Source organism: Lampetra planeri, unplaced genomic scaffold (assembly GCF_965212315.1).
Source record: "Lampetra planeri unplaced genomic scaffold, kcLamPlan1.2.h2 scaffold_405, whole genome shotgun sequence".
Taxonomy (NCBI): domain Eukaryota; kingdom Metazoa; phylum Chordata; class Hyperoartia; order Petromyzontiformes; family Petromyzontidae; genus Lampetra; species Lampetra planeri.
The window spans coordinates 36,149-50,373 of NW_027615228.1; the positions used below are offsets into that span (position 1 = coordinate 36,149).

General features: G+C 57.2%; 1 protein-coding gene across 1 annotated transcript; it reads left to right on the forward strand.

Annotated features, from left to right (window-relative positions):
* The first annotated feature begins 255 nt into the window (after positions 1 to 255).
* LOC144741037 (uncharacterized) lies at positions 256 to 13,833 on the forward strand. Its single transcript, XM_078623726.1, has 7 exons — positions 256 to 361; positions 705 to 785; positions 1,977 to 2,624; positions 4,394 to 5,853; positions 7,551 to 8,228; positions 8,440 to 9,191; positions 10,735 to 13,833. The coding sequence occupies exons 1-7, from the start codon at positions 256 to 258 to the stop codon at positions 11,762 to 11,764; spliced, it is 4,755 nt and encodes a 1,584-aa protein (XP_078479852.1). The 3' UTR covers positions 11,765 to 13,833.
* Positions 13,834 to 14,225: the final 392 nt, after the last annotated feature.

Genomic DNA, 14,225 nt, shown 5'->3' on the forward strand with positions numbered 1-14,225 from the left:
GACCTTTGCCTGTGTCTCAGCACTTGCCCTACATCCCTGCTGGAGGCTACCTGGGGGTAGCTTTGTCTGCGTCTCCGCACTTGCCCTCGAGCCCTGCCGGAGGCTACCTGGGGGGACCTTTGTCTGCGTCTCCGCACTTGCCCTCGAGCCCTGCCGGAGGCTACCTGGGGGGACCTTTGCCTGTGTCTCCGCACTTGCCCTACATCCCTGCTGGAGGCTACCTGGGGGGACCTTTGCCTGTGTCTCACCCCCCAGATGAACCCCCCGGCTCCGCTCTGCGTGGAGCGTCACTTCCGCGTGGGGCAGCCGCTGGGACAGGGCAAGTTCGGCACCGTCTACCTGGCCACCCACATCGCCACAGGTACTCACTCACTACAGGTACTCACCACAGGTACCACAGGTACTCACACACCTCACTACAGGTACCTCACACATCCGCGTGGGGCAGCCGCTGGGACAGGGCAAGTTCGGCACCGTCTACCTGGCCACCCACATCGCCACAGGTACTCACTCACTACAGGTACTCACACAGGTACCACAGGTACTCACACACCTCACTACAGGTACCTCACACATCCGCGTGGGGCAGCCGCTGGGACAGGGCAAGTTCGGCACCGTCTACCTGGCCACCCACATCGCCACAGGTACTCACTCACTACAGGTACTCACACAGGTACCACAGGTACTCACACACCTCACCACAGGTACCTCACACATCCGCGTGGGGCAGCCGCTGGGACAGGGCAAGTTCGGCACCGTCTACCTGGCCACCCACATCGCCACAGGTACTCACTCACTACAGGTACTCACACAGGTACCACAGGTACTCACACACCTCACTACAGGTACCTCACACATCCGCGTGGGGCAGCCGCTGGGACAGGGCAAGTTCGGCACCGTCTACCTGGCCACCCACATCGCCACAGGTACTCACTCACTACAGGTACTCACACAGGTACCACAGGTACTCACACACCTCACTACAGGTACCTCACACATCCGCGTGGGGCAGCCGCTGGGACAGGGCAAGTTCGGCACCGTCTACCTGGCCACCCACATCGCCACAGGTACTCACTCACTACAGGTACTCACCACAGGTACCACAGGTACTCACACACCTCACTACAGGTACCTCACACATCCGCGTGGGGCAGCCGCTGGGACAGGGCAAGTTCGGCACCGTCTACCTGGCCACCCACATCGCCACAGGTACCTCACTCACTCACTACAGGTACTCACACAGGTACCACAGGTACTCACACACCTCACTACAGGTACCTCACACATCCGCGTGGGGCAGCCGCTGGGACAGGGCAAGTTCGGCACCGTCTACCTGGCCACCCACATCGCCACAGGTACTCACATACTCACCACAGGTACTCACCACAGGTACTCACATACTCACCACAGGTACTCACCCACCACAGGTACTCACCCACCACAGGTACTCACCACAAGTACTCACCACAGGTACACACACACCTTCACCGTCTACCTGGCGACCCACATCGCCACAGGTACTCACTCACTACAGGTACTCACCACAGGAACTCACATACCTCACTACAGGTACTCACACAGATACTCACATAGCCACAGGTACTCACATACTCACCACAGGTACTCAGTACAAGTACTCACCATAGCTACCACAGGTACCTCACACTTCCGCGTGGGGCAGCCGCTGGGACAGGGCAAGTTCGGCACCGTCTACCTGGCCACCCACATCGCCACAGGTACTCACACACCTCACTACAGGTACCTCACACTTCCGCGTGGGGCAGCCGCTGGGACAGGGCAAGTTCGGCACCGTCTACCTGGCCACCCACATCGCCACAGGTACCTCACTACAGGTACTCACACAGGTACTCAGTACAGGTACTCACACACCTTCACCGTCTACCTGGCGACCCACATCGCCACAGGTACTCACTCACTACAGGTACTCACACAGGTACTCAGTACAGATACCACAGGTACCTCACACTTCCGCGTGGGGCAGCCGCTGGGACAGGGCAAGTTCGGCACCGTCTACCTGGCCACCCACATCGCCACAGGTACTCACTCACTACAGGTACTCACACAGGTACCACAGGTACTCACACACCTCACTACAGGTACCTCACACATCCGCGTGGGGCAGCCGCTGGGACAGGGCAAGTTCGGCACCGTCTACCTGGCCACCCACATCGCCACAGGTACTCACTCACTACAGGTACTCACCACAGGTACCACAGGTACTCACACACCTCACTACAGGTACCTCACACATCCGCGTGGGGCAGCCGCTGGGACAGGGCAAGTTCGGCACCGTCTACCTGGCCACCCACATCGCCACAGGTACTCACTCACTACAGGTACTCACCACAGGTACCACAGGTACTCACACACCTCACTACAGGTACCTCACACATCCGCGTGGGGCAGCCGCTGGGACAGGGCAAGTTCGGCACCGTCTACCTGGCCACCCACATCGCCACAGGTACTCACTCACTACAGGTACTCACCACAGGTACCACAGGTACTCACACACCTCACTACAGGTACCTCACACATCCGCGTGGGGCAGCCGCTGGGACAGGGCAAGTTCGGCACCGTCTACCTGGCCACCCACATCGCCACAGGTACCTCAGTACAAGTACTCACCACAAGTACTCACCACAGGTACCTCACTACAGGTACTCACTCACCACAGGTACTCACTCACCACAGGTACTCACTCACCACAGGTACCTCACTCACCACAAGTACTCACCACAAGTACTCACTCACCACAGGTACTCACTCACCACAGGTACCTCACTCACCACAAGTACTCACCACAAGTACTCACTCACCACAGGTACTCACTCACCACAGGTACTCACTCACCACAGGTACCTCACTCACCACAGGTACCTCACTCACCACAGGTACTCACCACAAGTACTCACTCACCACAGGTACTCACTCACCACAGGTACTCACCACAAGTACTCACTCACCACAGGTACTCACTCACTACAGGTACTCACCACAAGTACTCACTCACCACAGGTACCTCACTCACTACAGGTACTCACTCACCACAGGTACCTCACTCACTACAGGTACTCACCACAAGTGCTCACTCACCACAGGTACTCACTCACCACAGGTACCTCACTCACCACAGGTACTCACTCACCACAGGTACTCACCACAAGTACTCACTCACCACAGGTACTCACTCACCACAGGTACCTCACTCACCACAAGTACTCACCACAGGTACTCACCACAGGTACTCACCACAGGTACTCACCACAGGTACTCACCCACCACAAGTACTCACCACAGGTACTCACTCACCACAGGTACCTCACTACAGGTACTCACCACAGGTACTCACTCACCACAAGTACTCACCACAAGTACTCACTCACCACAGGTACCTCACTACAGGTACCTCACTCACTACAGGTACTCACCACAAGTACTCACTCACTACAGGTACTCACCACAGGTACTCACTCACCACAGGTACCTCACTACAGGTACTCACCACAGGTACTCACTCACTACAGGTACTCACCACAGGTACTCACTCACCACAGGTACTCACCACAGGTACTCACTCACCACAGGTACTCACCACAGGTACTCACTCACTACAGGTACTCACCACAGGTACTCACTCACTACAGGTACTCACCACAAGTACTCACTCACCACAGGTACTCACCACAGGTACTCACTCACCACAGGTACTCACCACTAGTACTCACTCACTACAGGTACTCACCACAGGTACTCACTCACCACTAGTACTCACTCACTACAGGTACTCACTCACCACAGGTACTCACCACAGGTACTCACCACAGGTACTCACTCACCACAAGTACTCACCACAGGTACTCACTCACTACAGGTACTCACCACAGGTACTCACTCACCACAGGTACTCACCACAGGTACTCACTCACTACAGGTACTCACCACAGGTACTCACTCACCACAGGTACTCACCACTAGTACTCACTCACTACAGGTACTCACCACAGGTACTCACTCACCACTAGTACTCACTCACTACAGGTACTCACTCACCACAGGTACTCACCACAGGTACTCACCACAGGTACTCACTCACCACAAGTACTCACCACAAGTACTCACTCACCACAGGTACTCACCACAGGTACTCACTCACTACAGGTACTCACTCACCACAGGTACCTCACTACAGGTACTCACTCACTACAGGTACTCACCACAGGTACCTCACTACAGGTACTCACCACAAGTACTCACCACAAGTACTCACCACAAGTACTCACTCACTACAGGTACTCACTCACCACAGGTACTCACCACAGGTACTCACTCACCCTCACCGCCTACCTGCCTTCCCACACACAACCCCCTACAGGGCAGCGCGTGGCGATAAAGAAGTTCCGATCCTGTGGGACCCCATCTCCATCATCATCATCATCTCCACCACCATCATCATCATCTCCATCATCATCATCTCCACCATCATCATCATCATCTCCACCATCATCATCATCATCTCCACCATCATCTCCATCTCCATCACCTCCACCACCACCATCATCATCATCGCTGCCATCATCGCAGTCACAATCGTCGTTATCATCGTCCGCCATCAGCTACCTGCGGGAACTTCTGCTCCAGCGTCGTGCCCGGCACAGCGACCACGTGGTGCTCGCTCTGCCCTGCGCATTCGTTGCCTCCGCCGAAGACACCAACATCACCACCACCTCCACCACCACCAACTCCACCCCCCCCACCACCACCACCAACTCCACCACCCCCACCACCACCACCACCACCTCCACCATCACCACCGCCACCACCGCAGGAACCACCACCACCTCCGCCGAAGACGACAACATCACCACCTCCACCTCCACCAACTCCACCACCACCACCTCCACCCCCCCCACCACCACCACCAACACCACCAACATCACCGCAGGAACCACCACCACCTCTACCGAAGACACCAGCATCACCACCACCGCCACCACCACCACCGCCAACACCGCAGGAACCACCACCACCTCTACCGAAGACAACAGAACCACCACCACCACCTCCACCGCCGCCGCAGGAGATACTGGAGCCAACGTAGGAACCACCACCACCACCACCACCACCTCCGCCGAAGACACCAGCATCACCACCACCGCCTCCAACACCACCGCCAACACCGCAGGAACCACCACCGCCTCCGCCGAAGACACCAGCATCACCACCACCGCCTCCAACACCACCGCCAACACCGCAGGAACCACCACCGCCTCCGCCGAAGACACCAGCATCACCACCACCGCCTCCAACACCACCGCCAACACCGCAGGAACCACCACCGCCTCCGCCGAAGACACCAGCATCACCACTAACTCCACCGCCTCCAACACCACCGCCAACACCGCAGGAACCACCACCGCCTCCGCCGAAGACAACAGCATCACCACTAACTCCACCGCCACCGCCAACACCACTGCCACCACCGCCGCAGGAGATACTGGAGCCAACGCAAGAACCACCACCACGGCAGGAACCACCACCACCACCACCACCACCACCGCCACCACCACCACCTTCACCAACACCACCACCACCGCCACCACCACCGCCACTACCGCCACCACCGCAGGAACCACCACCACAGCAGGAACCACCACCACTACCGCCACCACCACCACAGGAACCACCACAGGAACCACCACAGGAACCACCACCACGGCAGCCGGTGCAGTGGTGATGTCTCTGGTGTCGTGCTGTGAGCCGGAGCGCCGCTGCTTCTTGCTGCTACAGGAGTTCGCTCCGCTGGGAGACCTCTTCTCTCGTGTGCCACTCAGAGTGAGTGGGGGGTGAGGGGGTGGTGGGGGGTGGTGGTGGGGGTGGGGGTGGTGGGGGTAGGGGGGGTGGTGGGGGTGGTGGGGGGTGGTGGGGGTGGTGGTGGGGGTGGTGGTGGGTGGGGTGGGGGTGGTGGGGGTAGGGGGGGTGGTGGGGGTGGTGGGGGTGGTGGTGGGGGTGGTGGTGGGGGTGGGGGTGGTGGAGGTAGGGGGGGTGGTGGGGGTGGTGGGGGGTGGTGGGGGTGGTGGTGGGGGTGGTGGTGGGTGGGGTGGAGGTGGTGGGGGTGGTGGTGAAGGTGAAGGTGGTGGTGGTGGAGGTGGAGGTGGTGGGGGTGGTAGGGGGTGGTGGTAGGGGAGGGGGTGGGGATGGTGGGGGTGGTGGGGGGGGGTGGTGGGGGTGGTGGAGGTGGTGGGATGGTGGGGGTGTTGGTGAAGGTGGTGGTGGTGGTGGTGGGGGTGGTGGTGGTGGGGGTGGTGGGTTGGTGGTGAGGGTGGTGGGGGGTGGTGGTGGTGGGGGTGGTGGTGGGGGTGGTGGGGGGGGTGGAGGTGGTGGGGGGGGTGGTGGGGCGTGGTGGTGGGGTGGTGGTTTTTTACCCTTCTATCTGGCAACAAAACTGACACTTTTTTTACAAGGAGTCATGTTTGCATTGACCACAATACCTGCGGTCGGAATGCAAACAAAAGACACAACTCTGATAACATATGCACTGTCCTTGAAGTTGATTGGTCCACACCCGAGACAGCTTTTCTTAGAGCCTAGTCTCACATGGTGTTGGACCAGATGACGCCAAAAGGCGCACAACTCAAAGACAGCGCACCATCAGAGTATGAGAGCTCGGGGTGAAGCATTTTCACCTTTGTGAGTCTCGGTGTCTCCTTGTGAGTCTCCGTACGAGTCTCTGACCCTCCGTGTGAGTCTCCGTCAGAGGTCGCAACCGGGTACCCGATACCCGTACCCTACCCGATACCTGGTGCGGCCAGGTACGGGTAGACCGTGAGTCACTGGTGAGTCACCGTTTGTCACTCATTTCCCAACGTCTTGTCTCTTCTCACAATTCAAGTTCCTAGAATCAACCCACCCGCGCCTGCAACGTGGCTTCATCCCAGAGGTCGCAATCGGGTACCCGATACCCGTACCCTACCCGATACCCGGCCGGGTACGGGTAGGGTACGGGTACGGCCGGGTACGGGTACCCGTTTGCGACCCTGGTGCGGCCGGGTACGGTTACAGGGGGTAAGGAATCAAAACCCGTTTGCGACCTCTGTTCTCCGTGCGAGTCTCTGAGTCTCCGTGTGAGTTTCTGAGCCTCCGTGTGAGTCTCCGTTCGAGTCTCCGGCTTTCCGTGTGAGTCTCTGAGCCTCCGTGTGAGTCTCTGAGTCTCCGTGTGAGTCTCTGAGTCTCCGTGTGAGTCTCTGACCCTCCGTGTGAGTCTCTGAGTCTCCGTGTGAGTCTCTGAGCCTCCGTGTGAGTCTCTGAGTCTCCGTGTGAGTCTCTGAGTCTCCGTGTGAGTCTCTGAGCCTCCGTGTGAGTCTCTGAGTCTCCGTGTGAGTCTCTGAGCCTCCGTGTGAGTCTCTGAGTCTCTGAGTCTCTGAGCCTCCGACTCTCCGTGCGAGTCTCTGAGTCTCTGAGTCTCTGAGCCAGTCTCTGACCCTCCTATCCCTTCCCTGCCGTCTCCCCTCCCCTCCCCCTCGCACCTCCAGGAGGGCCTGCCCGAGCGCACGTGCCGCACCGTGGCTCTGCACGTGGCCCGCGCCCTCCACCACCTCCACTCGCACTGCGGCATCGTTCACGGCGACGTGAGGCCCGAGAACGTCCTCCTCTTCCCGCGGCACCGACGCCGGCATCACCGACACGGCCGGGTTCACCGCTGGCGCGGCACGGAGAGGGGTCAGGCGGGTGAGGGGGGTCGTGGCGATGGAGGAGGAGGAGGAGGAGGAGGAGCGGGTGATGAGGTGGAGGTGAGGTACGATTTGGGCGACCCTGGCTGCTGGCAGGGCGACTTTGTTCGCAATCTCGACGACTCCGGTTGCGAGCTGGGCGATTCTGGCCGCTGGCAGGGCGACTTTGGCTGCGGGCTGGGTGACTCTGGCTGCTGGCAGGGCGACTTTGGCGGCGGGTTGGGCGACTTTGGCTGCGGGCTGGGTGACTCTGGCTGCTGGGAGGGCGACTCTGGCTGCTGGCAGGGCGACTTCGTGTGCAAGCTGGGTGACTTTGGGCAGGCGGCTCTCGTCGGAGACGCGGAGGCAAAGATGAAGGCGACGGCGGGAAACCCGTACGCCCCTCCCGAGCTACGAGACTCGGACGAGGAGGAGAGGGAGGAGAGGGAGGCGAGGGAGAGGGAGGAGAGGGAGGAGAGGGAGGGGAGAGAGGGGAGGGAGGTGAGGGAGGTGAGGGAGGAGAGGGAGGAGAGGGAGGCGAGGGAGGAGAGGGAGGCGAGGGAGGCGAGGGAGAGGGAGGGGAGGGAGGGGAGAGAGGGGAGGGAGGTGAGGGAGGAGGGGGAGGGGAGGGAGGGGAGGGAGAGAAAGGGGGAGGAGGAAGGGAAGGGGGAGGAGAGGGAGAGGAAGGGGGAGGAGGAGGGGGGGGAGGGAGGGGAGGGTGGTGAGGAGGGTGGTGAGGGTGGTGAGGCACGAGGTGAGGCACGAGGTGAGGGCCGACCCCAGTGCTGATGTCTTCTCGCTGGGCGTGTTGCTTTTCTGCGCCCTCACGGGATGCTTCCCGTGGTGCCGAGCGCTTCGCTCGGACCGCTACTACGCCGAGTTCCAGTCTCACTGCCGGGCGGGTCGTCGTCGTGGTGGTGGTGGCGGTGGCGGTGGTGGTGGCGGTGGTGGTGAGAAAGCGGTGGACCAGGAGGAGGAGGTGGGGAACGGTCAGGCAGGGTGGCTCGAAGGTCATGGTCGTGATGGTGGTGGTGCTGGTGGTGGCGGTGGTGGCGGTGGCGGTGGTGGTGAGAAAGCGGTGGACCAGGAGGAGGAGGTGGGGAACGGTCGGGCAAGGAGGCTCGGAGGTCGTGAGCCGTGGATGAAGACGGAGGGAGACAGGGTTGGAGGTGGTGGTGGTGGAGGTGGTGGTGGAGGAGGTGGTGGTGGAGGTGGAGGTGGTGGAGATGAGGCTCCTCCATCCCAGTGGCTCCGTTTCACCGCCGGGGGTCTCCGCTCGTTCAGCCGTCTCCTGCAGCACGAGGCTGAGGCTCGGACCAACGTGGGGAGATTCCTGGAGGAGCTTGGAGATGAGGACTTCTCCACAACCTCCTGCTGCAGCTGCAGCTGCCCCTCCTGCTGCCCCTGCAACTGCCCCTCCTCCTCCTCAACCAGCTCCGACTTCGGCGCGACCATCGGTGCAAAGTATGACCTACGTTTTTAAATCCTTTATATTAAGTTCGCTCGCTTGCTCGCTTGCTTGCTTAGGAGCGTGCAAATCTTTCGGTCGTTTTTTAACCCACTTCCCGTGATCCAATCGAGCTGACGTTTTGCACACAGACTCGTTGTGCGTGACAATTGATTATCGTGAAATTTTTTTTCTCCAAAATTTTACACTTTTTAGGACAAAAATATTATATGTAATTACCAATTGCTTAATGGTGTAATGCAATCATCTGACCCATAGGTGGCAGCCATCTCAAGCCAGAGGACGAGAGGACTCTAGCCGCCACGCATATAAAGGATTTAGAGTGAAAAACTTTGTTTTTACTGGTTAATTTTTTATTATTATTTTTAAATCCGTTATATTAAGTTCGTTCGCTTGCTCGCTTGCTTGCTTAGGACCGTGCAAATCTTTCGGTCGTTTTTTTAACCCACTTCCCGTGATCCAATCGAGCTGACGTTTTCCGCACACAGACTCGTTGTGCGTGACAATGAATGTTCGTGAAATTTTTTTAAACAAAATTTTACACTTCTTAAGACAAAAATATTATATTTAATTACCAATTGCTTAATGGTGCAATGCAATCATCTGGCCCATAGGTGGCAGCCATCTCAAGCCAGAGGACGAGAGGACTCTAGCCGCCACGCATATAAAGGATTTATAGTGAAAAACTTTGTGTTTACGGGTTATACTTGTTAATTTCATGCGCTGATCTTAAAGGTGCATTGAAAAATTATAATACTCCAACTGATGCTCCTGCTGCTGCTGCTGTTGTGGAGTAACTCATGCAGCCAGCTATATGGCTGCAGGGTTTTGGTGGTACATGTTGTAGTTTATGTTGTTAGTTGTGAAAATTCCGTCACAGTTCCTATGATCGCTGTTTCATTGCTTTCGTGGCTTTATTTTGGTGATTTCGAAAAGTGTATTGGTTTTGGCCACGTTTGCTTGTTGTAGTAGTACAGAGTTAGACTGATGGCCTTAATATAAGTTGTCTTGTGGTTGTTGTTGTTGTTTGACTTGCATCCCACTGCGATTTTTGCACACAGCGTTGGTGTGTAACGGTGCTTTTTCTGCAACATTTTACTGTCTTTTCTTGGATTTTCTGTTTGCACTCAGTCACATAGTCACTACAAGATGTTTTCTTGTTCATGTTTTTGTTTGTTGCGGTTGCACCCGATTCAAGAGCCGAATGGCTCACAGGGCTACACCTAATATATGAAACTTAAACTTGTACCTGTGCCACCGCTGCCACCAGGATCGGTGCCACCGCTGCCAAAGGAGCCCTCTCCACCGCAACCCTCTCCGTGCGAGTCTCTGAGTTTCCTGTGTGAGTCTTTGACTCTCTGTGTGAGTCTCCGTGCGAGTCTCTGAGCCTCTGTGTGAGTCTCTGAGCCTCCGACTCTCTGTGCGAGTCTCTGCCTCTCTGTGTGAGTCTCTGTGTTTCCTGTGTGAGTCTCTGCGCGAGAATCTCTGGCGCCCTCCGTGCGAGTCTCTGAGCCTCCGACTCTCCTCCGCTGCCACCAGGATCGGTGCCACCGCTGCCACCGGAAGAACCCTCTCCACCACTGCCACCGGAACCCTCTCCACCGGACCCCTCTCCACCGCAACTCTCTCCTCCGCTGCCACCAGGATCGGTGCCACCGCTGCCACCAGAAGAACCCTCTCCACCGCTGCCACCGGAACCCTCTCCACTGGACCCCTCTCCACCGCAACTCTCTCCTCCGCTGCCACCAGGATCGGTGCCACCGCTGCCACCAGAAGAACCCTCTCCACCGCTGCCACCAGGAGCCGTCCATCGAACGTCGCGGCCGCGAACTCGGATCCCCTGGAAGCCGTCGCCCGCCACCTGTGGCAGGCGCGCCCCGACTCGTTCGTTCGAGACTCGGACCTCCGGCGGCTGCCGTCGGAGTCCGCCGAGACAGAGGCCGGCAACGGCTGCAACCGCGACGCCGACCTCTGCCTTCCCGTTTCGCCGAAATCGCCGAAATCGCCGGCGCCGCCGGGGATTTCGGTTGAGCGTCCCCGACGCCCGCACTTGCTGAGGCCCAGGTCGCGTACGACGTCGCACGGCGAGGAGGGGGGCCGTGGTGGTGGTGGTCTGGGCTGGGCTAGAGGCGGCAATGATCATCGTGGCGGCTACGGCGGTGGTGGTGGTGTTGGTTTTGGTGGTGGTGGTGGTGGTGGTGGTGGCGGTGGTGGTGGTGGTAGTTTTGGTCGTGGTGGTGGTGGTGGTGGCGGTGGTGGTGGTGGTGGTTTTGATTGTGGTGGTGGTCTCAGCGGTGGTGGTGGTTTTGGTGGTGGTGATCTCAGCGGCGGTGGTGGTGGTGGTGGTTTTGATGGTGGTGATCTCAGCGGCGGTTGTGGCTCTGGTGGTAACGGTGGTAACGGCGATGGGGGTAACTTGCCGATGGAGCAGCCGGTGGGTTTGGAGGCTTCGGTCCGGCTGGGCCGCAAGGCGACCTCCGGCCACTACGGATATCGACCGCCCTCGCGGCTCGTGGCGATGCCATGGGGCAACGGAGCGAAGCCACCCACGTCCAACTCATCATGTTGAACCCCACGCAACGCTCACCCTCTCAGCCGCTCACTCATCCGCTCACTCATCAACTCACCCGCTCAGCCGCTCACTCATCCACTCACTCATCAACTCACCCGCTCACCTGACCACTCACCCGCTCAGCCGTTCACTCATCCGCTCACTCACCCACTCACCCGGCCACTCGCCTGCTCACCCGCCCACTCACCCGCTCACTCACCCACTCAGTCACCCACTCACTCACCCGCTCAGTCACCCACTCACTCACCTGCTCAGTCACCCACTCACCCGCCCACTCACCCGCCCATTCACCCGCTCACCTGCTCGCTCACCTGCTCGCTCACCCACTCACTCACCCACTCAGTCACCCACTCACCCACCCACCCACTCACTCACTCACCCACTCACCCGCTCACTCACCCACCCACTCACCCGCTCACTCACCCACTCACCCACCCACTCGCTCACTCACCCACCCACTCACCCACCCACCCACTCACTCACCCACCCACCCACTCACCCACCCACACACCCACTCATCCACCCATGAAAGAGCGGGTCCACCATCAACACGACAGGATGGGAGGTCACCGCTTGGCTTTGGGAGTTTGCATTCGCTGGCAAAGGTCAAATACATGTATATTTTTTAACTCTTTTTTTAATTTGACCAGTTGTAAGGCTTTCGTGTAACTCTTTGTCACAAGCGACCTGACCCATCACAACTCATAGAGACCCAGAGAGAACCACAGAGACCCACACTCATAGAGACCCACAGAGACCCATAGAGACCCACAGAGACCCATACTCGTAGAGACCCAGAGAGAACCACAGAGACCCACACTCATAGAGACCTACAGAGACCCATAGTCACAGACCCAGAGATCCAGAAACCCATAGAGACCCACAGAGACTCATAATCAGAGACCCAAATAGAACCATAGAGACCCACAGAGACCCAGACTCACAGAGACCCACAGAGACCCAGACCCACAGAGACTCACAGAGACCCAGACTCATAGACACCCACAGAGACCCACAGAGACCCACAGAGATCCACAGAGACTCATAGAGACCCACAGAGACCCACAGAGACTCATAGAGACCCACAGAGACCCACAGAGACCCAGACCCACAGAGACCCACACTCATAAAGACTCACAGAGACCCAGACTCATAGAGACCCACAGAGACCCAGACTCATAGAGACCCACAGAGACCCACACTCATAAAGACCCACAGAGACCCAGACTCATAGAGACCCACAGAGACCCAGACTCACATAGACCCACAGAGACCCAGACTCATAGAGACCCACAGAGACCCAGACTCATAGAGACCCACAGAGACCCAGACTCACATAGACCCACAGAGACCCAGACTCATAGAGACCCACAGAGACCCAGACTCATAGAGACCCACAGAGACCCAGACTCACATAGACCCACAGAGACCCAGACTCATAGAGACCCACAGAGATCCACAGAGACCCACAGAGACCCAGACTCACATAGACCCACAGAGACCCAGACTCATAGAGACCCACAGAGACCCAGACTCATAGAGACCCACAGAGACCCAGACTCACATAGACCCACAGAGACCCAGACTCATAGAGACCCACAGAGATCCACAGAGACCCACAGAGACCCAGACTCACATAGACCCACAGAGACCCACACTCATAAAGACCCACAGAGACCCAGACTCATAGAGACCCACAGAGACCCAGACTCACATAGACCCACAGAGACCCAGACTCATAGAGACCCACAGAGACCCAGACTCATAGAGACCCACAGAGACCCAGACTCACATAGACCCACAGAGACCCAGACTCAGAGACCCACAGAGATCCACAGAGACCCACAGAGACTCATAGAAACCCACAGAGACCCACACTAAACTGTGTTTAATTAGACGACCTGTAAGGCAAACACTAAGTTACCATGTCACTGTTTGTTAGATGAGCAGCACTGGCTACCATCACAAGAGCCGAGCTGCTGAAAAAGAAAATGTCAAAAAAATGTAAAAAAAAATGTTTTAAAAAATGTCAATTTTTTTTTCTTAAAATAAAAATGTTAACGGAGCGTTGCGTGTTCATCGGTGGAGGCGTGTGTCAGCCTACACTTCACTATACACTACACTATACACTACACTATACACTACACTACTATACACTACACTATACACTACACTATACACTACACTACTATACACTACACTATACACTACACTATACTACTACACACTACACTACTATACACTACACTATACACTACACTATACACTACACTATACACTACACTATACACTACACTATACACTACACTATGCACTACATTATACACTACACTATACACTACTATACACTATACACTACACTATACACTACACTACTATACACTATACACTACACTATACACTACATTATACACTACACTATACACTACAGTATATACTACACTATACTACTATACAC